At 42.8% G+C, this 26,759-nt stretch overlaps 1 protein-coding gene across 1 annotated transcript in view; it reads left to right on the top strand.

Annotated features, from left to right (window-relative positions):
• LOC138959995 (homeotic protein ocelliless-like) overlaps positions 1-26,219 on the top strand; it is a 60,531-nt gene extending 34,312 nt beyond the window's left edge. Inside the window, exons 2-6 of the mRNA XM_070331708.1 lie at positions 17,447-17,568; positions 18,746-18,921; positions 20,479-21,046; positions 22,373-22,519; positions 23,152-26,219. Of these exons, the coding sequence (XP_070187809.1) occupies positions 17,454-17,568; positions 18,746-18,921; positions 20,479-21,046; positions 22,373-22,519; positions 23,152-23,603 (1,458 nt within the window). The 5' untranslated portion in view covers positions 17,447-17,453 and the 3' untranslated portion in view covers positions 23,604-26,219. The remainder of the gene's footprint in view (positions 1-17,446; positions 17,569-18,745; positions 18,922-20,478; positions 21,047-22,372; positions 22,520-23,151) is intronic.
• Positions 26,220-26,759: the final 540 nt, after the last annotated feature.

Raw genomic sequence — 26,759 nt, 5'->3', positions numbered from 1 at the left:
CCCTGGAGGCAACAAGGGGGATCAGTTTGAGCTTTTTTGCCCTTTGTGTTTGCGTGTGTTTGTATGCGAGAGGGGGATATCGTATTAGTAGGACAAAATAAGCGTATTACGTCGGCAGATTTCAAAAGAAAACGTGGGAAATCGGACGTTTTAGCCGGAATGAAATGATTTCTGTCTGTGCACTCCTCTGTGTTCAAAGGCTATACGGCCTGCTTGCACGCCTCGTCTTTGCAGTGCAGATTTTTTCTGTCCTGATATTTTTACCTATTTTTAAATATATGATAGAAACATTTCTGTGTGTTCAAAATAGTGTACCCTACGCTATGCGTCGTTGAAGTTTTCTGGGACGTACCCCCGGACTAGATCCTCGACTTTTTGCAAGAGATTAAGATGTGCAACAAGATTTAAAGTACCGACTGTAAAATTATCTGAGTTTTAGGGAACCTCGTATCTTTTACTACGATACGCCTTAAAGGTACTGAACTTGTCAAATCCAGGTGCACGGAGCCCCTGGGGCCTTTAGTCATACCTCAGGCAGCTATCCGTTAGAAGAACTACCAAGTTTCATTGACTTGCACCCAAAGAGTCAAGAACTGCAATTTTTTTACGAATTAATTTCGTACTCGGACCCGGCTGGTCTTGACCTATTTTTGGATCTAAATTTAGATCAGGTAGATCACCACATCATGCACAAAAAGACAGTCACTAGCAAACTATGTCAGACGTCATCATGAGTTTGTGTAAAACAAAATGGAGGCCGGAATCACTCAAGTTGAATCGAACTCCGACCAAACACCACGTAATAACTAGGTTAATTTATGCACTCACGTGAACAAGAAACTGTCGAGCTTCACAGATGTCGTCGTTGGATAGTTTTGGGTTTGTTTTACTACCATAGGAGGATTTTTGAACTGAAAATGCACTCAGCTGCAACAAAAACGCAAAACGAAGGCTGTGAGCTGCACTGTGCCTTTAAATGAGAATAGTTTTAAAGAGCAGGCCGAGAACAAAGCAGAGAATAAGATGGATGCTGAATCGCTCTCATATTTATAAGGCCTAAAAAAAAAATAGGTGTGGTTATGGTAACCCGACCTACCCTATTTTTAGGGGCCGATCCTATAACTTTTTATTACATTTGTCAACAACAACAAAAAAACAAAAATACGAGTGCAAAAAAACGCAATGAAAGCGAAAGCGCCCGTGTCGCACACTTATTTCCCTGTCAAGTAGGTTTAATTTGTACACATTAGAAAAAAAAGTTTTAAAAAAAAAAGTGATTGCCTACCTACCTACCCTATTTTTTTTGGCTATGTTACCGTAACCACACCTATTTTTGTTTTGGCCTAACACCCTGGGTTCTTGAGTCAAGAAACAACAAACAGACTTTGTTCATCTCACCACAGTTACTTCGTTGTTTAGTTAACAAACAAACAAACAAACAAACAAGCAAACAGGTAAACAACATCGTTGAAGTTTCAAATCCGAAAACAGATAGACTGCTATCGTTCCAAAATTCAGAATCAAAAAACAAGAAAGGGTAGGTTATTGGAACGCTTCTTCTTCTTCTTCTTCTTCGTTCATGGGCTTAGACTCCCACGTTCACTCATGTTTTTAGCACAAGTGGATTTTTACGTGTATGACCGTTTTTACCCCGCCATTCAGGCAGCCATACGCCGATTTCGGGGGAAATTGGAACGCTTAATTATTGACAAAACAAAACGTTACCTTTACACATGTGAACGTAACGGGTGGTTTTTTTTATAATTATTTAATTGTAACGTTTGCTTTGTCAATAATTCAACGTTCCAATAACGTACACCGTTCCTGTGTTTTGATCGTTCAAGTTTCAAGTTATACGCATACATGAACAGTATTGGGGACGAAGTGGAGATCATATATGTATAACCTTAATCATTGTCTAAGCCTACTATTACTGTGTTTGAGGCTATTTATTCTCGAAGTAAAGCCAACAATTTTCACAACTGTATTTGCAAATCTGTGCAACGGTGTCTGAGCAGTTCATTAAGATGCATGTTAAGTGTTTAGCAATTTGTGTTTGTAGTTTGGTAGTCTTCGTGTCCAACTGTGAAGTTCCAGTACTGAAGATGTCTACAATTACTTTTGCGCACACACACACAAATCTTTCATTTTGGGGTGAAAAGAAACCCAGATAGACTGCTAAATTTCCAAAATTCAGAATAAAAAAAACAAGAATGGTTATTTAAGGGAACTTTTTCATTTGAGGAGCATACAGGTGAGTTCTGCTCTATACTCTGTCTAAGCGTTTATCTTTCTAAAGGCACACTCCTCCTCCTGAAAACAGCTCGACTCACCATCTGACATCTGACCACCCGTCCTCCACTTGGTCACATGCAAAACATGAACAGCCTGGGTAATGTTGTCAGGCAGTAATGTCGTAAAAGCAACCAGTGCCTTTTTAAGAAATTAATCCATTAACAAAAATCTAGCTGACCACAGCAACCAGTCGGCACGGTTGGCCTAGTGGTAAGGCGTCCGCCCCGTGATCGGGAGGTCGTGGGTTCGAACCCCGGCCGGGTCATACCTAAGACTTTAAAATTGGCAATCTAGTGGCTGCTCCGCCTGGCGTCTGGCATTATGGGGTTAGTGCTAGGACTGGTTGGTCCGGTGTCAGAATAATGTGACTGGGTAAGACATGAAGCCTGTGCTGCGACTTCTGTCTTGTGTGTGGCGCACGTTATATGTCAAAGCAGCACCGCCCTGATATGGCCCTTCGTGGTCGGCTGGGCGTTAAGCAAAGAAACAAACAAAACAAACAGCAACCAGTTATGCAGGGTGTTGATTCTAAGTGTGTTTCTAGTGGATCGATGGTTCATCCCATATAAAGGCCTGACCAGATCTGAGATAGTGAACCGAACTTGAGTGTGCCTATAAGTGTTTGTTAAAATTGTAATGTTTGTATTTTTGAATGATCGTGTTCAAAACTGTCGGGTTCCAGTTCTGACGACTTACACGTTTACTTCTGCAAAACCAAAAGCACAAAAACCAAAACCACTTTCATTTTGAGGAGCTTACATATGAATTTTGCTTAATTCTCTGCCGAAAAGGTCGATCTTTTCAACGATAACTAACAATACTCAGGCTCTAACAAAGAACGGGGAAAAAGGGAAGAAAACAAGATCCTTATAGGTGGAAAGATTTTATTTCCGTCGATGGGGAGAATGACGTGCAAAGTGAGTCTTCCCATAAAGAATATATGTTTACAATGAGTGTAAAGTGGTGGTTGGAAAATGAAAAGCTTCAGATATAGTTCTGGAATCACCTCCACGCACTGGCCTAATGAAAGAACCTACTTCAGTCTTTCTTCCGCTAAGAAAGAACCAGAGACACTCAAACATGAAAATAATCAACCAAACACTCTTCAACGCAGGCACATCGAGCCCACAAAATCACGGTTAACACGAACTTTTTAACCCCGCCAATCTACCCGGGGCATCGAGTACGATCATGCCTCGCACTTTGATATTTGAATACAGCAGACAAGTCGTGAAAACCGTTGACAATCTCCTTTTGTATGGGATTAAACATGGGCGTTGGTGCATTGCGCTGGAAGGCAAGAAGGGGTCTTCAAAAGAATGACGTTACTGGATGAACACTCTACCCACAGGCGTCCTGAGCGCACGAGACACTACTGGAAGCGGTTAACATTTTAAACGTTTAGTCAAACATGTGCAGATCGCCTTGTCTGATAGCGATAGCCTTGACGGCGGTGCTAAGACTCAGGCCATCTCAGCTTTGAAGTGGAGAATTCAATCACATAGGAAATCGTCTTAGCCGGGACCCTCCGCCCACCGGAATGTAGCATATGTGAGCTTCCTGCGCTGACGAGGATTTTGGGAAGCGGGGCGAGAGGTGGTGGCGGTCGTTGTCGTGGCGGGGGAGTCGTGTGACCTCGCTGGGAGTCGGGTGTCTCCGCCGGCAACCCGAGACAAGGGGAAGAAGCGGGTACACTAGCGGGTACACTAGCAGCTCCGCTAGCCACGGAGGACCCGAGTATTTGCGAACATCGTGTAAATCCTGGTTTAACCTGTCTCGGCGCTCCACGCGTGAGTCTGATCGCCGTTTAGGGCTTTTCTTTTGATAATGGCGGCACAATGGGGGCTGCGAGGGACACCCGACACGCTACCCGCCTTCAAAAGCCACCCCGTAGCCCCCGAACGACGGGCGTTGGGGTAGATCCTGGCTTAACCGCCACCCATCTTCACCGCCACACGGCTTAACCGCTGCCCGTTTTTACCGCCAGATCAGGTCTTGGACCCCGGTGATAATCGTCCCGCGCCTTTCCCGGTCCCGTGCAAAATCTCGCCGCCGACGAGTCTTGGCGACCGAGACTAATCCGCCTTGTGTTCTTCCCGACCTCCGCGACAAAAGAATGCGGCAAGGGGAGGAGACCGGGGTTGGCGGAACCAGGCGAGGATCGTGTCGTGCATGCCCAGGTCGGGTGTTGTCTCCTCCTAGCCTCAGCCCGTCCCCCCATGTCCCTCCACGCTCGGCCACGCCCTGACACTCCCCTATCAAAGCGATGCCGCCTTCACCTTGTCATGCGATAGCCCGGAACATGATGCTGAGACAGGTAAAGATTTGGTATTACACAGTATGTACGATCTCTCTTCAAGAAAGGCAGAGATTTGGTGTTACACAGTATGTACGATCTCTCTTCAAGAAAGGTAGAGATATCAGGGGCGGACGAGGGGGGGTTTCTGGGGTTTCCGGAACCCCCCCCCAGCCAAAAAAAAAATTTGTGTTTTTTTGGGTTGTTGTTGTTTGGGGGTATTAATCAGTGACAAAATCTGCTGCCTGAAACTGGTAATGATCATCCTCAGAATGCACCAGATTGCACCATTTTGCATCCTTTTTTTCGAAATTTTCCGGGGGGGGCATGCCCCCGGACCCCCCTAGCAAGCTAGGCGCTTTGCGCCGTCGGCTCGGCGCTTCGCGCCTTCACACCCGTATCTTCACAATATACTTTTGGAACCCCCCCCCCCCCCATAAAATGAACTGATCCGCCCCTGGATGTGGTATTACACAGTATGTGCGATCTCTCTTCAACAAAGGTAGAGATTTGGTATTACACAGTATGTACGATCTCTCTTCAAGAAAGGCAGAGATTTTGGTATTACACAGTATGTACAATCTCTCTTCAAGAAAGGTAGAGATGTGGTATTACACAGTATGTACGATCTCTCTTCAAGAAAGGCAGAGATTTGGTATTACACAGTATGTACGATCTCTCTTCAAGAAAGGTAGAGATTTGGTATTACACAGTATGTACGATCTCTCTTCAAGAAAGGTAGAGATGTGGTATTACACAGTATGTACGATCTCTCTTCAAGAAAGGTAGAGATTTGGTATTACACAGTATGTACGATCTCTCTTCAAGAAAGGTAGAGATTTGGTATTACACAGTATGTACGATCTCTCTTCAAGAAAGGTAGAGATGTGGTATTACACAGTATGTACGATCTCTCTTCAAGAAAGGCAGAGATTTGGTATTGCACAGTATGTACGATCTCTCTTCAAGAAAGGCAGAGATTTGGTATTACACAGTATGTACGATCTCTCTTCAAGAAAGGCAGATATTTGGTATTACACAGTATGTACGATCTCTCTTCAAGAAAGGTAGAGATGTGGTATTACACAGTATGTACGATCTCTCTTCAAGAAAGGTAGAGATGTGGTATTACACAGTATGTACGATCTCTCTTCAAGAAAGGTAGAGATGTGGTATTACACAGTATGTACGATCTCTCTTCAAGAAAGGTAGAGATGTGGTATTACACAGTATGTACGATCTCTCTTCAAGAAAGGTAGAGATTTGGTATTACACAGTATGTACGATCTCTCTTCAAGAAAGGTAGAGATTTGGTATTACACAGTATGTGCGATCTCTCTTCAAGAAAGGTAGAGATTTGGTATTAAACAGTATGTACGATCTCTCTTCAAGAATGAGGGAGAACAAAAACTTGATTCGGTCTCGAATAGCAATATCAGATGAAGAGACAATACAACAAGTCGCGTAAGGCTAAATTACTACATTTAGTCAAGCTGTGGAACTCACAGAATGAAACTGAACGCACTGCATTTTTTCACAATGACCGTAGTCCGCCGCTTGTGCAAAACGGAGTGAAACTGACGAGCCTGTTCAGCGCGGTAGTGGTTTCGCTGTGCTGCATAGCACGCTTTTCTGTACCTCTCTTCGTTTTAACTTTCTGAGCGTGTTATTAATCCAAACATATCATATCTATATGTTTTTGGAATCAGGAACCGACAAGAAATAAGATGAAATTGTTTTTAAATCGATTTCGGAAATTTCATTTTGATCATAATTTTTATATTTTTAATTTTCAGAGCTTGTTTTTAATCCACATATAACATATCTATATGTTTTTGGAATCAGGAAATGATTTAGAATAAGATGAACGTAAATTTGGATCGTTTTATATCAAAGAAAATTATTACAAATTTTATATTTTTAATGACCAAAGTCATTAATTAATTTTTAAGCCACCAAACTGAAATGCAATACCAAAGTCCGGCCTTCGTCGAAGATTGCTTTACAAAAATGTCAATCAATTTAATTGAAAAATGAGGGTGTGACAGTGCCGCCTCAACTTTTACAAAAAGCCGGATATGACGTCATCAAAAGTATTGATCGAAAAAAAGAAAAATAGATCCGGGGATATCATTCCCAGGAACTCTCATGTCAAATTTCATAAAGATCGGTCCAGTAGTTTGGTCTGAATCGCTCTACACACACACACCTAAAGTGTGGATGGTTACCTAAGAGGCGGCACTGGGTGTAGTGCCTTTCTAGTGCACTTGCACTACAACAGCACTGGGTGCAGTACTCGCTCCGGCATCGAAGAATTTTGCACTAAAAAATGAACAAAATTTGACCTATTTCGTCGCCTATAGAGGACGGAAAGAATGTCATTTTGAACATTGTTATGACATTCTTTCCGTCAAAAAAGTCAATTTAACGGTGTTAAATGAAGCGACCATCCACACAGTTAGGTTGCCATCCAGAGTTTAACATTCTTATGACATTCTTTCCGTCAAAAAAGTCAATTTAACGGTGTTAAATGAAGCGACCATCCACACAATCAGGTTGCCATCCACAGTTTAGGTTGCCATCCACGTGTGGATGGTTGCCTTATGGTGATTTAGGCAACCAAACCTGTGGAAATATGGGTACACACACACACACACACACACACACACACACACACACACACACACACACACACACACACACACACATACACCACGACCCTCGTCTCGATTCCCCCTCTATGTTAAAACATTTAGTCAAAACTTGACTAAATGTCAAAATGAATAACCAACCAACCATGTTCAAGAATGAACAAGAGGCCTTAGTTTCCTGAAGGCATCCCTCTTTCCCCATTAGCATTAACCCGATGCTGAGCAAGTGGGATATTATGTGGAGACTTGGTACAGAAGCGTATAACAGATTGTAAATGCACGGTCTCCTAAGAATAAATCCACTGCTCAGCAAAAGGGAGACATGTATATAAAAGACGTTCAGTTTACAGAGTATATGCGCCAAATCCAAAGAATTCAGCAAATGCTGAGCGATTGAAATATATAAGGAATTAGTTTAACGGCATAGCATGTATGGTATCCAGAGCATAAACCCGATGGTAACTTGAGCTAATGAAACATGCAGAGACTTGTTGGATTCGAACCCGTGACCCTGGGATCACAAGTCCAGTGCTCTACCAAGTGAGCTACCGGACCCCCCCCCCCCCCCCTTATCGCACCTACCACCTTTAACCGTAACAACACAACCTTCCCCAATCATATCGCATCCTCTCCTCAACCCGTACCATATCAGATCCCACCGCCCCCACCATACCCCACCCCCCCACCCCCACCATACCCCACCCCACCCCACCCCACCCCCACCAGGCCTTCCTTAACTGAGCCCGAAGTTGGTTTTGCGAAGACTTCCCGAAGTCTTTTCACCAAAATTCAGTGTCAAAGCTTTATGCAACAAGCTTCGGGAAGTCGACTTCACCCAATAAATGACAGGCTTCAACCCCAGCCCCCCTCCCACAACCATATATGACCTAGCCCCCTCCTCCCCCTCCCCAAACGACCCTCAACCTTGAAATATCACACTGCCCCATAATCATATATCATACCCTCCCCCGCGTCATATAAAAGTACACAGACGCCACCCTGTAGAAACCTCTCTACTTTCCCCCCCCCCCCCCCCCCCCCCCAACACATCCACAGAAGAATCAGCGAAGCAGGTTTCAGCTTTGGGGAAGAATAGAGAAGATCCCATCGTTATAGGTAGTGTTAGGCGTAGAGTTACGTACGTGAGGGGTTCACCTAGGACGGAGGTGTTTACCTGGACGAGGTGACCTCCCCTGGTGTAGGTACACTGTCATCATAATGCATCTACTACCCTTAACAGTCCGGGGTGTGTGTGTGTGTGTGTGTGCAATGGCTACCCAGTCATGTTCATACAGAAAAGCTGCCAAAATATCGCATAGGGTTGACACGTACTGTGACAACTACATGCATGCCGATCTCCGCCAAAAGCAAGTAGACAGAGAACTCCTCCAGCCCCCCCCCCCCCCCCCCCTCCCCACCTCCTCATACCCCACCCCAACCCCAACCCCCGCCCCTTACAAAAAATGACTCTCGCCATTGAGAAGTGAGAGTGTACTGAACTTGTCAAATCCAGGTGCACGGAGCCCCTGGGGCTTTTAGTCATACCTCAGGCAGCTATCCGTTAGAAGAACTACCAAGTTTCATTGACTTGCACCCAAAGAGTCAAGAACTGCGATTCTTTTACGAATTGATTTCATACTCGGACCCGGCTGGTCTTGACCTATTTTTGGATCTAAATTTAGATCAGGTAGATCACCACATCATGCACAAAAAGACACGTCACTAAAGCAAACTATGTCAGACGTCATCATGAGTTTGTGTAAAACAAAATGGAGGCCGGAATCACTCAGTTGAATCGAACTCCGACCAAACACCACGTAATAACTAGGTTAATTTATGCACTCGCGTGAACAAGAAACTGTCGAGCTTCACAGATGTCGTCGTTGGGTAGTTTTTGGTTTGTTTTACTACCATAGGAGGATTTTTGAACTGTAAATGCACTCAGCTGCAACAAAAACGCAAAACGAAGGCTGTGAGCTGCACTGTGCTTTTAAGTGGTCCTTAAATGAGCCCTAAGTCGACTTCGGCCAATTAATTTGAGGCTTTAGGGTGGGAAGCTTACTGAGCTCTAAGGTCGTGTTCGTTCGATTGTCTCATCAGTAAAATTCCCGTCCACTTCCAAGATCATCAGGTCGACGTATTTGTGAGTGTTTTGGGGTTGGTGTTTTTGTTATTTGAAAAGTACATGTATTATCAATGCACCTTTCTTGTAGTTTGCTTTTATTCTTCAAATCAGAGAGATACAGAGAAAGGCACGTAGGCACGTATGTTCACTGACACAGAAACGAACGTAGCAGAGATGTTTGGCTTCGGCAATTGGAAAAACGCCGAGCTTTCCTTTAAATCGCCGCAAACTTTGCCGTCAATCTGGTAGTTCTACTCGATTTATTTTTAAACAAATGTGATGCCCAGGACTGCCGTAAATTCAATAAAACTGCCGAGAAAAATAAATAGCAGTAACATCCCTTGCACATGCTTGCACATGTGTTTGAATATACGTAAGGTTACGTTGAATGACTTGTTATACATTGACATTGATAGTTTTTATTCTTCTTCTTCTTCGTCGTTCGCTAGATAGTTTTATCATAAGAACCTTTTCTAATTCCTATTAACTCGATGTTCTTTAACTATATTTATACATAAATGCATATTGTAAAGCAGTATGCATTGTTAGAGTATTTTTTAGTAGCAGTGTTTAAATGTCGAAGCTGCTTTTCCCAGTTTTACCTAAGAGACCGACTGTATATTGTGTTATTGTATTTGTCAGACTTGATTGTACCAAGTCTCTACACATGTTGTAATGCGCTTAGAGCCAAATATTTTTGTTTTTTGTGAGGGATAGGCGCAATATAAATACACTTTATTATTATTATTATTATTATTATTATTATTATTATTATTATTATTATTATTATTATTATTATTATGCACGTTGCAGTCGCCATTGAATGCAAAGAAAAACTCAAATAATTATGTTAGCGTCTTCGCTTGAATCGGGCAATGTAATCAAAACGAATTTTGTAATGAAGCTCAGCTTTCAAAGTTATATTTTGGACTTTTTCAAAGTTCATCTAGTCTAATGCCATAAAAAAAATATTTTTAAAAACACCAACATCTTTCAGCAATTTGATTACTCATCAAGACACGTCCTATGGAAATCAGCATTCAAAATGATTGTTTGGGGTCTTGCTCAAAGCAGAAGTTTCCAAAAATAACTGTCGGGTGTGTATGGGTTGTACAAGAGTAGGCTAAATATCCTTGCTTTTTACTCGGACAAACATTGGAGGGGCCAATCACTAGCGAGGGGTATGTCGGAAACACGTGGACAGTAGCACGTGTGACGTTATTTGTCAGAGGGAAAGCAAGGGTATTCACTCTCCTACAACCCATACAAACTCGTCGGAGTTATTTCCGAAAATAGTCTTTTGCACTTCAGAAAGTAAACTGAGGAAAACCAATATGAGGATCAAAAACCGTTGTATTTTTTCCATCAGCGCATTACTCAAAGTTCACCAAGTCCAATGCAGTACAGATATTTTTGAAGAAATAGAGATTAAGATCAGCTCATTCCACACGCTAAAATCCCTCACCCCTATGTGCCCGAGTGCAGTGCGAGACAGTGACAGTAACCAGAGACATCAACACCTTTTAACAATTTGATTACACATGGAGGCTCCTCCTATAATCCGCTGGGTTATCCAGTGTTTAAATTGTGCATTCGCGTCCCTCTCAGGTAGCCCCCTTGCACAATAATGCACGGAGATGTCGCCAATACAAGCGGGGTGGATTCCTACCCCATTCACTTACACGGGTGGGGCAAGGAATGGTTGCAGGGATAAGACAGGGTTTCAAGGCAAGGCAAAATTTATTTTAAAGATCCCAGAGAGTACTGGAAAAAAATAACTGCATTACAGGGGGGGGGGGGGGGCACAACTAAATGTATATTTATAATAATGGGACACAGCAACACACATATAAAACATAAAGAACACAAACTTAGCTGATATAACAAAAAACGAAGACAGAAGAACCCAACCAAAAAACTACCAATTGTTCATTAAAAGTGTTAATCGGACATCATAACTTGACTAAATGTAAAAAGAAGTTGACAGGCTAACCGTTACCCTTTAAAGCCATTAACTCATTGATTTTACTTGCTGATTGACTCACTCTTGCACTCATTCTCTTTCACTCTTTCACTCATTCACTCCTTCATTTATTCTCCTTCGCCATATAACACAGTGTAACCGATCCTTATCACTTATTAACCGACGATTCGAATTTCACCACGCCAAGCAAAACATTCGTGCTCAAGCAAACCTCATTAAGCAAAAGTTGGCGTCCACCACAATTCGAACCAACAAAGCGTCCAATCAGGTATCGAGCTGCCCCCGTGTCAGCCAGTCACGGAGTAGCAGGCGGGTGCTGAACGGTGGCGGACCAATTAGAGTCTCAGCCGCCACGAACCCAGCGCCAGCAGTCTCGTTCACACGTTGTCGCGGCGAGCCTGAGCGTCTCGGAAACCATTCAGCGTTCACTGTCTCGGTGTCTCTTTTCGATCAAAGGCCGCTTGTCGTCGCTGCTGTTCGGCAAACGCTGGCGACTTTCGGGGGCGGGAGGGGGAGGGGTGGGAGGGATGAGAGATAAAAATAAAATAAAAAGTCGTGAATCTTGAATAAAAGAGGAGATGTGATAGAGTAAAGATTGTCCGCAGTGGCGCAATGGTGGGAGGTACGAAAAAAAAAGTGGGTAGAGAGGAGGGGCACTGAGGGGGCAAGAAAACCCGGAGAGAGAGAGAGACACAGAGACAGAGACAGAGAGAGAGAGAGAAACAGAGAGAGACAGACAGACAGAGAGAGAGAGACAGAGACAGGGAGAGAGACAGAGAGAGAGACAGAGACAGAGACAGGGAGAGAGACAGAGAGAGAGTCAGACAGATCAATCAATCAATATGAGGCTTATATCGCGCGTATTCCGTGGGTACAGTTCTAAGCGCAGGGATTTTTTTTTAATGCAATTTATATCGCGCACATATTCAAGGCGCAGGGATTTATTTAGAGACAGAGATAGAGTGAGAGTTTGTACAAATCGTGAATTTCGGATAAAAGAAAGAGGGATGTGTGAGAGGGACGCGACGCAAAGACTATCCAGAGTTTCTTGGGTATTCAGTAAAGGGAAGTACAGAGGTGGGGAGGGGAAGTGGTGGGGAAGGAGAGAGAGGAGGGAGGCAGAGACAGGGGGAAGTCTGTGCTAATAATGGCACAATGCTAGGACAAACTGTCGCCGGCGTCAGACGACATCTTATCTGTGTGTATCAAAAACTATCATTGACACGGGGTGGCTTCATCCGTCTGGCGGCGGGTACATCGGGTGGGTCCAGGGTTTTGCACTGGAATTCTAAAATATGCAGTGAATTTGACTGTTATGTCAACTTATACTTCATTAAAATGATCTGTCTGTCTGTCTGTCTGTCTGTCTGTCTGTCTGTCTGTCTGTCTGTCTGTCTGTCTGTCTGCCTGTCTGTCTGTCTGTCTGTCTGCCTGCCTGTCTGTCTGTTTGTCTGTCTGTCTATCTGTATGTATGTCTATCTGTCTATCTATCTATCTATCTGTCTGTCTGCCTGTCTATCTTTATGCCTGTCAGTAATAAGCAGTTTGTGCCAAAGCTGATGCTGATTATTGCGATGTTTGTGACCAACAGATAAACTGGGATTATCCCCTTGAACTTCAGAGCATGTTGAATAAAGAATATTGTTCACTCACTCCATCGATCCAGCTACCACTCTCTATCCATCATTCAATCAAACAATCTTCCGACTTATCGACTTTGGTTCGTCATATCGGTTACAGTAAACAGCAAACAAATATATTGTGTTAGCTAGGTCTAATGGGTATCAACTCCTAAGCCTTTTGTTACTCTTCTATCTTAAAACAACACATTTATGTTGTGACGCCGTACTTTGCTGAGAGTAATCAAGTCGCGTAAAGCGATATCGAAACATTTAATCTGTCGGCCTAAACATCTAAACCAAACTAAAACGACTTTGTCAAGACACCCCTCGACCGATACAGGACCTAATTTGCATGACAAGTTTTTTGTTTGTTTTTGTTTTAGCTTTATGTCAATTCAAACATAACATATCTATATGTTTGTGATTCAGGGAAAACAATTCCAATACCTTTGTGTCTATTTTTTGCAATTTTTAATTTTGATTGATTAAATACACAATGTTTAAACTTTTAAATTGAAATGTAATCTCATAGTCCGGACTCGGTCAAAGAATGCTTGACCTAAATTTCAATCAATTTCTGTGAAAAATTAGGTCGCCACAATGCCGCCTCAACTTTTCTTAAAAGGCGGATATGACGTCATCAAAGACATGTATCAGAAAACGAATCACCTAGGGACATCATCTGGAAGACTTCACACACACACACACACACACACACACACACACACACACACACACACACACACACACACACACACACATTTTCGTCGGAGGAGTGTTTGCCGTGAGATAGCAGTTGTTGCTTGGAGAGGGGATGGGGATGGGGATGAGAGTTTTTTCTGACTAGTCTTAATTATTATTTTCCACTGGGAAGGAGGGGGAGGAAGAAGGAGGGAAGGAGGGAGAGAGCTTAAAACTGCTAGGGAAAAGGAGGGTGGGGAGGGACCCTATACGTTCCTTGAATTAGGCGGGGAGGGGGAGAGAGTGAAGGACAGTATAATTATACTCCCAGCAATGTAAAACCCTTCTTTGCTTGATTCTCACTTCCTTATTATTGTGTCCAACATTCTGATTGCCTCCCTTGTCTAAACAGACTTTGCTGATTGTCCCCCCTGTCTAAACAGACTTTGCTGACCTCGAGAGGTGTGAGGGACAACGTACAGGTGAAAAGTATCCCGCGACTTCCTTAGTCTTGCGCCCGTTCCGCTCATAGTCTTGACCCCCGGAGGTGACACTCTGGCCGGACAGGTAACGTTACACTACCTTGCTGACCACTGACCACTGACCACTGTCATCTGCTCTGGACAATGAAGTCCGAGTTTCATCCGCCTAAGCCGGCCTTAGTCCGCGAAAGGAGATCAAGACCTGTAATGCTGGACACAAACTTCTTCTGTTAAACTAACTCTGGCGAAGAGGTCAGTCGCCGAAGCCTTATGGCTTAATCCCTTTAGCAAATGGACATCAGTGAAAAGCGGATGATGATGACCGCCAAAGAAAAGCGACAAGTTTCACCCAGTAGTGGAGAGAATACAATGCGAAAAAGGGGAGAGAACAAAATGTGAAAGGGGGGAGAACAAAAGCCAAACGCGACTTTTCCTCTCTGCCTCGTCTAATACCCCGCACGCCTAATCGAAGCTCGTCATTGGTCCGACATGCGCGATAGGTCCCAGCAAGCGGTAAGCACGTGCTCTGGACAAAAAGTGTGCATTAAATTTCATCTGCCCACCGGCCCCCCTCGGCATGTTGCAAACATCCTAAGTCCTCCGTAAATCCTCTGGGCTCCCAGGCTCCCCTTTCCCCCCCTTTTACAACGTCTTTTTCCCCCTTTCTCTTTTTCTGCCCTCCCCACCCCTTCCTCTCAACTCTTCTCTCTCGTCTAACCGTCTTTCTGCAAGAAATTGTCTGTAAATCCATTCTTACCCTCCCTCTCTTTCCTCCTTTTTCTCCGCTCCACGTCTCCGCACCCCCCCCCCCCCTCCCCATCACACCCCCATCACACCCCAACCCCCCCCCCCCCCCCACCCCCACTGTCTTCTTTCCTCTTTTTATTCTCTATTTTTATTGCTCTTTTTCCTCCCTCCCTCCCTTTACCTTCTTTTCAACCCCCACTACACCCCTCTACTCTCCACCTTCTTTCTCAACCCCCCCCCCCCCCCCCCTTCCATCGGGTTTTTTTTGCTCTCTCTCTCTCTCTCTCTCTCTCTCTCTCTCTCTCTCTCTCTCTCTCTCTCTCTCTCTCTCTCTCTCTCTCTCTCTTTGCCCCCTTCTCTGCCACCCCCTCTCTCTCTTCCGACCGTCGTTCCCTGAGAAGGGACTGAGAAAGAGCAATACGACGCGTCGTAGAAAGTCGAAGGAGCGGATAGGAGAGAGAGTGTGTGAGAGAGTAAAAGCCGCGAAAGGGGCCGGACCTTGTTCAGTTGTGGTAGCGAGGTGCGAGGGAAGAGACAGGGTCAGCTATCGCAGTGTCAAACAGTCACCGTGTCACACACACACAAAAAGGGGACCTTCCGTTTCATCGCCCAACTACCTACTACTATCGAAGCTACTATCGTTCCGTCAGCTGTTTGCTGTTTCAGAGTGCACGTTTTTTTCTGGACTTCGTTTCTACAGAACTAAATCATCAATTACAGCTACCCAAAAGATATTGCTGTACTTCCGTCAGCTGTTACTGTCGAGACTGCATTTTGTTCTGGACTTCTGTCGTCTTCTCTTTACACATGTGGTCTTCACTTTTGGAAATAGTGACATTGTCGAATTTTGTGTTTCCAGTGTGTCTGTGACAACAAACAGGAATGGAAGTAAATTCATTGAAAGTGCAGTTTCAGTAACATTGTCTAGTGTATATCTTTGCAAGCTTGACTGGCAAGACAAAGGGAGACCATTGCATTTACACATCAATTATTTTTGAGGATATAAATTCAACCGCAAATCCACTTATTCGACTGTGATTGTGGCGATAAAAAAATGTGTTGTTGAATACATATCTTCTGACTGTTGTCGTTGTGGTTGTCGTGCACACTACAAGGATAGTTGATGACGGAAGAGACACAGAGAGAAAAGAGATTCGTGATATGGTTGCCGTGATGATTACACCAGCTGTTACTACGGGTTATCAAATGTGAGCACAATTTACTAAAGATGAAGTGGTATGTATAACTTCACAACTGGAGTTTGCCTGGTTTTTGCTTTGTTTTAGTTGTTGTCGTTGTTGAAATATTAATTATTTCCATTTTCTTGTGGTATGAATGCGATGATTACTTGTTAACATTTAACTAAGCAGTTTCTCGTGGAGAAGATGGGGGGGGGGGGGGGAGGTGTGAGGGTTACATTGGTATTTTGTAAAAGCAGAACATTGAACGTAATAATGACGAATAAAACCGACTATTTTCTTTGGTACGATTTGGTTATATTGGTTATTGGTTATAATTTATTTGCTCTCTCTCTCTCTCTCTCTCTCTCTCTCTCTCTCTCTCTCTCTCTCTCTCTCTCTCTCTCTCTCTCTCTCTCTCTCTCTCTCTCTCTCTCTCTCTCTCTCTCTCTCTCTCTCTCTCATTACGATGATGATGATTTTTATTATGATTAATATTACTATGATTATTTTTCATGAAGCATGAATGTTGAAACTTTGTACACCCCGAATTGAAATGGGCCCAAGGCCTAATCAATAAACCATCCAGACTCCAGACTCCAGACTCTCTCTCCCCTCAAGTCGATATATCTCTGCAACAGTACTGTTTTTGATTATTTCTGCTCTTACTGTTATCGAGTTTTATATCAACCTTTAATCTGTTTCTCGTTTGTACGACAAACAGCTTATTCAACAGATATCCTTCATGCATTATCTTTCTCAATTTAATCTTGGATTTTAATCTCCTTCGCGTTTGAAACACGAACGGCTCAGCATGATAGAAATTTGAAGTTAGAATTAATACTGTTTGTCGCTAACAGATATGGCTGTGTTTGGGCAAGATGCATAACGCTTGCTTCAAATTAATGCAAATTTATAATGGGGTTTAAGTGAGATTGTTTATATTTCCTACTTTAACGTATGTTTTTATATTTTCAACAAAAGAACGTTGTGCCTGCTATATATAGTTTGTAACCAAAGAGCATTTATCTATGTATTTTCGGGATGTGTGTGTGTGTGTGTGTGTGTGTGTGTGTGTGTGTGTGTGTGTGTGTGTGTGTGTGTGTGTGTGTGTGTGTGTCTTTTTGCTTTCTTGTGATTGTTTTGATCTGAGTTACATTCATTACTTCTTTTTACTCTTCAGAAACATGGCCACTTTGAAAAAAAATATCCACACACAAAATATAATTGTAATTATGATGAATAATAAAACAAAGACAAGCAATCAAAAAAAGTCTCATTCTCTTTGTTTTCAGGTGAATCAAACCAAATGTAGTTTCCATCCACAGTATTTTATAAAAAAAAAATTGCAAAAATTACAGATGTATTTGCTCTTCTGATTTCAGGTGTGAAATGCAAAACTACGGCGGCTTCGGACTGCAGTTCCAGCATACGCCCCATCCCTTTGGCTTGCTGCCCCCCACCCATGCTCACCTGGGGACCCCCTTCTTCCTCGGACAGTATCCAGGTAATTCACCCATTAACGACAACAACAAAACACCCCAAAATCATTATACAAACAAACAAACAAACAAACATGAATCTAAAAACAGACAGACTGCTCACGTTCTACAATCCAGAATACATTGTTTTCTTTTTTGTTTTTTTGTTTGTTTGTTTGATTGTTTCAGAAAAGAAGAAATGTTAGCTAATGGAACGATCACTTTTTGAAAAAATATGACATTCACATTGAATGTCTTGATTTGTCCACACAAAGGCGTTCCATAAACTAACATTTCTTCTTCCCTGAAACAAACAAAAAAGACAAAAAGAAAACAAGCTAACAATATGGGTGGGGAAATAGCTCAGTCAGTAGCGGCGCTGGCTTCAAAACCAGTTGTCACTATCGGCGTGGGTTCGATCCCCACGTTCGGCGAGGGATTTATTTCCGGCCATAGTCAACATCGTGCAGACTCTCCTCGGTGTCCGAACACCCCCGTGTGCACGCATGCGCACAATAAAGAACCCAAGTTCACAGCGCAAGTCTCAGGGCTTGGAAACATGAATACACGCATGTAGAATTTTGTTTTTTAAGTATGGGTAGCGCCGTATACTGTATGGCAGCTCGTTTTCGCCAGGGAGACAGCAGCCCGAATTTCCATGAGGGTAACCTCACAGGACTATATAAAATCTTATCCTCACCCTTATCCTTAATACAAAAAAAGGATATAAACAATATAGCAACAAAAAATGAAATATAGGACTATAGACAAAAGAAAAACAGGATTCAAGCTAAGAAACAAATCAAAGGAGATCACAAAAGTGGACCGCGCGGACACGGATACAGACACACTAGCATATATATTCTAACACGGACACGCTTACTGACAGACAGACCCAAAGTCAGACAGGTCAGACAGACAGAACAAAAAGAACAACAAACAAACACAGGAAAACCCTAGCGAAGCAGAAAACGCTGCCATCCAATAACACGGCGTGAGTGTGTTTGCGTGTGTGTGTGTGTGTGTGTGTGTGTGTGTGTGTGTGTGTGTGTGTGTGTGTGTGTGTGTGTGTGTGTGTGTGTGCGTGCGTGAGCGTGTGTGCGTGTGCTCGCGCTAGTGTGTGTGCGCGCAAGAGTGCGCTCGTCCGTTTGTCAAAACGCAAACAACGTACAAAGTGAATACCAAATCTTTTCCTTTCTGCAGACATTTTGCTTGAAGCTCGCTATGGCGCCCACCGGAAGCAGCGTCGGAGCAGGACCGCATTCACCAACCAGCAGCTCGCCTCATTGGAGAAAACTTTCGCCAAGACCCACTACCCGGATGTTGTCATGAGAGAGAGGCTGGCTATGATGACCAATCTGCCTGAAGCCAGAATACAGGTGTGTGTTGCTTTGAGTTCTTTGGATGTATGTGTCCCTGTGTGTCTCTCTGTCTCTGTATCTGTCTTTTTCTGTATGTGTGTATGTTTTTGATCTGTAGTCAGTCAGTTTGGATATTACACAGGGTTTTTACACAAAGAGTCATATATTACTTCAAAATTATCAACATTCAAAGACTATAGTTGTTTGAAGCATAACGTTTAATTTATATGGATTACAATTGAGCCGCGATCTTCAAATCGGAATGAATGTATACGTAAGGCAGAAACCAGCTAGTTATCTGGCGTACGTACAAACCTATCAACCGATAGACTAAGTGGTCAATTCGATTCATTGCATTGAACTTTGAAAAATGGATCTCATTCTCTATCTTTTTAGTACAAATGAGTCACAGATCCTATTCAAAATGTACCGGTAATTGTTGTTCGTTTTAAATTTTGCATGTGCAGTGAAGACCCTTTTCGCTGAGAAGGGACCTTCAGTGTTAACCGCACTCTCACCAAAGCTCACTCACAATTTCCCACTGTTTGTCGCATTGCATTGCACATTCTCACTAATTACACTATTTCACCGCATTTTTACAACACACCACACTCCAAAACAAAAAGAAAACGCAACAGCAACCAGTTTGGGTAAATTCTTCATCAAATGTTCGTCAGACAGTCGCTGATTTTTTGACTCACATGCGAAGCAAAAGTGAGTCTATGTACTCACCCGAGTCGTCCGTCCGTCCCTCCCGGCGTCCGTCCCGGCGTCCGTCCCGGCGTCCGTCCGGAAAACTTTAACGTTGGATATTTCTTGGACACTATTCAGTCTATCAGTACCAAATTTGGCAAGATGGTGTATGATGACAAGGCCCCAAAAAACATACATAGCATCTTGACCTTGCTTCAAGGTCAAGGTCGCAGGGGCCATAAATGTTGTCTAAAAAACAGCTATTTTTCACATTTTTCCCATTTTCTCTGAAGTTTTTGAGATTTAATACCTCACCTATATATGATATATAGGGCAAAGTAAGCCCCATCTTTTGATACCAGTTTGGTTTACCTTGCTTCAAGGTCAAGGTCACAGGAGCTCTTCAAAGTTGGATTGTATACATATTTTGAAGTGACCTTGACCCTGAACTATGGAAGATAACTGTTTCAAACTTAAAAATTATGTGGGGCACATGTTATGCTTTCATCATGAGACACATTTGGTCACATATGATCAAGGTCAAGGTCACTTTGACCCTTATGAAATGTGACCAAAATAAGGTAGTGAACCACTAAATGTGACCATATCTCATGGTAGAAAGAGCCAATAAGCACCATTGTACTTCCTATGTCTTGAATTAACAGCTTTGTGTTGCATGACCTTGGATGACCTTGACCTTGGGTCAAGGTCACATGTATTTTGGTAGGAAAAATGTGTAAAGCAGTTCTTAGTGTATGATGTCATTGCTAGGTTTAGCTGAAGGTCAAGGTCATGTAAAGGTCAAGGTCAAGCATGTGAGTCGTATGGGCTTTGCCCTTCTTGTTCAGGAGTCATACTCACCATATACTCCTTCTATTTCAGGTGTGGTTCAAGAACCGTCGCGCCAAGTTCCGCAAGAAGCAGCGAGCCGCCAAGACCAAGGTCAAGGATACCACAGCCACCACCAGCACCAGCAACAACACCAGCACCAGCAGCACGACAACTTCTGCCACCACCACAGCCACCACCACCACTTCCCCCTCAAGCAATAAATCTTCCACCACCGCCGACGGCGCAACTTCCAAACCAACCCACCAACACTCATCTTCAGAATCGACTACAGAAACAGCTGACCAAGAAGAAAACTCCAGCTTTTCCTCAGCCGATCAGAAACGAGATAACAACCCGGAAGTGGACTCTCACCAGCGCCCTCTCACGCCGGAAAGCGAGGACTCCGCGATGGAGAGCGACACAGGGGAAGACAACTCCTCAGCCGTGGACGTGGAATCTCTGGACCCGGGGTTGGAGGGGGAGGGGGAGAGGGGAGAGAAGCAAGTGGAGTGTGATTCTGCCAGCGAAGCCGCCGAGCACGGAAGCAGCATCGCCGCCATTGGCAGAGAAGAGACTGGAAGCGATGAGCATAAAGCAGAGACTGGAAAAGAGAGAAACAGTATGTATCGTTGTTATTTGACAAGGTTATGCGGGATACAATTTTGGAAAGTGTATAAGTAATTTCGATGTTTTTATATTTAGTCAAGTTTTGACTAAATATTTTAACATCGAGGGGGAATCGAAACGAGGGTCGTGGTGTATGTGCGTGTGTGCGTGTGTGTGTGTGTCTGTGTGTGTGTCTGTGTGTGTGTGTGTGTGTGTAGAGCGATTCAGACTAAACTACTGGACCGATCTTTATGAAATTTGACATGAGAGTTCCTGGGTATGAAATCTCGGAACGTTTTTTTCATTTTTTTGATAAATGTCTTTGATGACGTCATATCCGGCTTTTCGTGAAAGTTGAGGCGGCACTGTCACGCCCTCATTTTTCAACCAAATTGGTTGAAATTTTGGTCAAGTAATCTTCGACGAAGCCCGGGGTTCGGTATTGCATTTCAGCTTGGTGGCTTAAAAATTAATTAATGACTTTGGTCATTAAAAATCTGAAAATTGTAAAAAAAAATAAAAATTTATAAAACGATCCAAATTTACGTTTATCTTATTCTCCATCATTTGCTGATTCCAAAAACATATAAATATGTTATATTCGGATTAAAAACAAGCTCTGAAAATTAAATATATAAAAATTATTATCAAAATTTTTTTTTCGAAATCGTTTTAAAAACACTTTCATCTTATTCCTTGTCGGTTCCTGATTCCAAAAACATATAGATATGATATGTTTGGATTAAAAACACGCTCAGAAAGTTAAAACGAAGAGAGGTACAGAAAAGCGTGCTATGCAGCATAGCGTAACCACTACCCCGCTCTTCTTGTCAATTTCACTGCCTATGCCGTGAGCGGTGGACCACGAGTATACGGTCTTGCTGCGTTGCATTGCGTTCAGTTTCATTCTGTGAGTTCGACAGCTACTTGACTAAATATTGTATTTTCGCCTTACGCGACTTGTTTTATTATTTGATTTGGAATTGTGTACAGAATTATTTATTTATGTATGTTTTTGTGAGGCGCTAAGAACTGTTTTAGGATTTGCGCCATATGAATATCCTCATTATTGTTATTATTATTGTTATTATTATTGTTAGAATTTGTTTCATCATGTTTTTGTTAGTTTTGACATTTGCATTGTACCAACCCTGGTAATTAATGAGTGGATCTGCGACGTACGGCATTTTGCCTATTCGCTTTCGTTTAAAAAAAATTATAACAAGTCGATGATTAGTTTAAGGTTGTTATTGTTGTTTTTTCAAGAAAGAAAACTAATTGAATTGTTGAAAACCCATCGTTACATTACTAAATGTGTATTCCGTTACTGTTTTATCAGGGGACGATGACATCAGCAGTAGTCCCCATGCCAACAGCGTCAGAGAGTCCAGTCTACGTCACAGTGACGTCAGGTCCCACTCTCCAGTCTCGCCGGTACTGATGGGACCGGGCGACATCAACCATTTCAACTACCCCCCTTTTAAAAGTACGTGTCCCGGCAACATTCCACCACCCCGAATCCAACTCCGGCAACCGATTTAAACAAACCTCTGATTTAATTGCAATATCGTGGCATATTTATGCTTTCCACATAATGTTTGTAATGTTTGGATCCGTTCTCAAGCATAATTATGTTCGTATGTTCATATATTCACCGATCCTTTAAAAAAAAAGTAGAAATACACTCGATGACGACATATTCAACCAAGTTTATTTGATACAGTCGAACCTGTCCATAATGATCATCCAGGGGACCGACCAAATGTAGTCGTTATAGAGAGGTTGTCGCTATGGAAAGATGAATTTGTATTGAACAAAAGCTCACCGAGATCGTTTGTTGTGGGTAACGGGTCGTTATCGAGAGGTTATCCTAGTATGTAGTCTTTAATTTATTGCGAAGAACATCCACAAGTTGTGCTTCTGTTGAAGCTTTTGGGCATAAACCTTTTGATCTGTGGCAATGCATTTGTACAGTCAGTTTCCACGCTTCATTGACAGCCAACATCAAGCGACGTGCCACATTTCTCGGAACGATTTTGTACAGTTTTTTGCACCTAACATTACTGTCGGAATGGTTTATACACATATTTTATGGAGATTTGTTTCCTTCTGTTTCAGACCTGTCCTCAGAAAGATGTCACGGCGGCCCCATGACGTACCACCCCCAGTATCCTCACTCCTCCCCCTTCCCCCAGATGGGGTTCTTCTCCCTCCAACAGCACGCGCTAGCCTCCGCCCTCCTACACAAACACCTCGGTTTACAGCACATGCCGCTGTTCCAACCACCTCCCTCGGCATCGTCCTCTCTCCCCACCCACTTTTACCCGCCCACTTATTACAGCGGCCCTCCCCCTCCCCTTCCTGACGTCATCGCTCCACCCACTTCTACAACGGCTCCGTCTCGTTCGGAACCTCTGCGCATCCCGCCTCCTGCGCATATCTCCATGGCGGCTTCCGGATCCGGTTCAGACGGAAGTGCCAAAGACACCATGATGACGTCAAGTATCCAGAGCTTGCGGATGCGAGCGCGTCAGCACGCTGCTTCCTTGGGGATCTATGAAAATATGTGATGATGGTGGCTTTTTTGCACTTGAGCTAAGCCTTTTGCAGAGAGATAAAGTGACTGCAGATGTGGCTTCAAGACTGGCATTTTTTTTTTTAAACAGAAGGCGAACTTCAGACTGGAGACAACTTCCAAATAGTCAACCATGACTGTGGCCATGTGCTGGAAGAAGGAGCAAAAGAAGGAGAGGAAAGTCTTCCTGAAATGCTTTGATTATTATTTTGAAATAAATGCAGTGCGCCAAGAGATTGTCTGAAGAAACGGTGTCGGGAGCTCATTGACGAGAACACTCAGTTTCAGTGAGACTTTCGGTTTAAACAAGATGTTCTTCAATGATTTACAATGCCAAGATGCCATGTTATCGTCGAGATGAACACAATAAGGGAATCGCATTAATTAAGTGGGCTCTTATGAACATACACAAATGTTGGCGGACTCTAATTTTATGTCTTCTAAAGAACGGATATTGTGCGTATATGTCAAATTAAACACGGGAGATCACCATAACTGAACAGCATATTTCCGAAGTCTGGCTTGGTGAACATCGAAAAACATCAGATCTGCCAGCATTCGGATGAGCTACGCAGGTTCTTGGCGAAATGTAAACTTTAGTCTTCACATACAAGTCAAGTCAATGGTTTATCCCGCAACTCGTTTGGGGGTATATGAATGACACAGTGAAGATGCTTAAGAACAGTTCCATACACAGAAACAAAGAAGGATTGGGGATTCTGTTGACCACAAGTACGCAAAAGACACGTTGTAATCCGTTGAAGGACTCCGACACAATACAGTGGTACCTACGATGAAACGACTTCCTTGAGACATGCCAAAAATGTCCTTATGTTGGAGGTGGCCTGTCATGGCAGGTATATTTGAGATAAATAAAAGACAAAGGGACAACAGAAGGTGTCCTTCCATGAGAGGTGTCCTCTAATCGCAAGGAAATCACATCCCGTCACGGTACTACTTAAGAGACGCACTCTGCGGTGAAAATATACATAAAACTACTGGAATCATTCCTTTTGAGATTTCCTGTTCTGACCAGAAACAAGACAAATTAAGGAAAGGCTATCGATGTTTTTATTATTTTTAATCATCATTTTGTTTAAATTGACATCCTGACCTTGAAACGATAATAATACTAGTTGTGTGATTCGAATGTGAAAGCGCTTTATGAATCATGACAAAATGTGCTGAAAAGCTTTTTATATTGTTTAGGCCTAAAAAAAAAAAATAGGTGTGGTTACGGTAACCCGACCTACCCTATTTTTAGGGGCCGATCCTATAACTTTTTATTACATTTGTCAAACAAACAAAAACAAAAAAACAAAAACGAGTGGAAAAAACGCAATGAAAGCGAAAGCGCCCGAGTCGCACACTTATTTCCCTGTCAAGTAGGTTTAATTTGAACACATTAGAAAAAACAAGTTTAAAAAAAAAAGTGATTGCCTACCTACCTACTCTATTTTTCTTGGCTATGTTACCGTAACCACACCTAATTTTTTTGTTTTTTTGGCCTTACTAGCAAAAGAGAAGTTTTATTTTTTTAGTGTAATGATTATTTAAGGATTCCGACCGGTTGTACTTCTTTTGGTTGAAGGTACAGTCTTTCTTGTAAAAAAAAAAAAAAAAAAAAAAAGAGTTCTGCTCACTTCGTCATATCTGGCAAGGTTTTAACACACTTAAAGACCATCCCTCCACTTGGACATATACCAAAATTCAACATCCCGACTGCTTCCTGTTTAGGGTTGGAATTGTTAGATGAAATATTCAGATTGACATTGGTGATTTTTAAGCAGAGAATTCATAAAAAAAAACTCTACGAAGAAATGTGTAATAGAGTAAGCGAGACTTAGTTGTACGGAACCTTTCTCCTGGCACCTGAGAGAATAACAAGCATTGACATGAACAAGCGACTTTCATCCTCATTTTTTTAAGCTTCTTCATTCAGTTTCAATGCTTGTTATTCTCACAGGTGCCAGGAGAAAGGTTCCGACAACTCTCGCTTACTCTATTACACATGTCGTATGCATAAAGAGCGATTACTTCCCTTTGATTATTTGATATCTCAACAACGCTCTGGCTCATTTTACGTTTAAGATTCTCTGCGAAGAAAGCTTTTTGGCTGTTGATCGTTGGTATGTGTCCCAGCGGAGGGATGGCTTTATTCCACGTACAAGCCTACAGACCTGAGACGGTAAGCCAAATTATTTACACAGGAAGTACTGTGCCGTTTACATGCTATTGATGACGCACTCTGTTACTGTTTCAAGATTTTGTGAAAAACCACAAACCTTGTTTGAGGAACTTGTTCTCCCTTGGCGGTTCTGTTGTTGTGATTTTGTTGATGTTTGAAGTGTATTAACAGAGGTACTATCAGTGGCACTTCAATAGTACATGTATAAGCATTGTGGGCTGTTCCTGTTTGGGAACTCAGTATGGACGCAAGCCGATAGTAGTGTGTGTGTGTGTGACGGTGTGTGTGTGTGTGTGTGTACGTGTGTGAGCATGAGTGTGTGTGTGTGTGTCTGTGTGTAAGAGAGTGAGAGAGAGAGAGAGCTAGAGAGAGAGAGAGAGAGAGAGAGAGAGAGAGAGAGAGAGAGAGAGAAAAAAAAGAGAATTATGATGAATGCAGAAGCACATCCCTAATTGCCACGTGAGTGCGTGCAAAGCGTGTCAGTGGAAATTCGTCTACGTATGTTAAAGAAAACTTCTTTCCGTATAAAATATATTGTAAATCACCAACATTTTGCAACTAGGACGATCAAATGAGATTAGAGCATCCGTTTACTTCAATACATGCCAATGATTATTGTTCTGGTCACGCAACTTATATAAGCATTTGCTTGAGTCAGTGCGTGTCCTAGTTGTATGCTTTGAATTGTTTCATGCGAAGAATTCTGAATAAAATGTTGTGTAAACCAATACATACCAACATCAACAGCTTGACGGATTTCTGTGCTGAGCGGGAATGTTTTGTTTACTTCATTTCAGTCCCAATTGACTCCTATGTCAATCGGCAAAATCAGTTCACCGAACAAAATAAATAAACAGCCAGCAGGCACATCGAGTTGAGTGAGTCTAACTGCAAAGGACACTTATAGGTCAGGCCTATTGGTTACGTCTACGGTAATTTTCTAGATGGATTACACGAAGAGAA

Source organism: Littorina saxatilis, linkage group LG2 (assembly GCF_037325665.1).
Source record: "Littorina saxatilis isolate snail1 linkage group LG2, US_GU_Lsax_2.0, whole genome shotgun sequence".
NCBI lineage: Eukaryota > Metazoa > Mollusca > Gastropoda > Littorinimorpha > Littorinidae > Littorina > Littorina saxatilis.
This window is presented reverse-complemented; position numbering and strand designations above follow the sequence as displayed.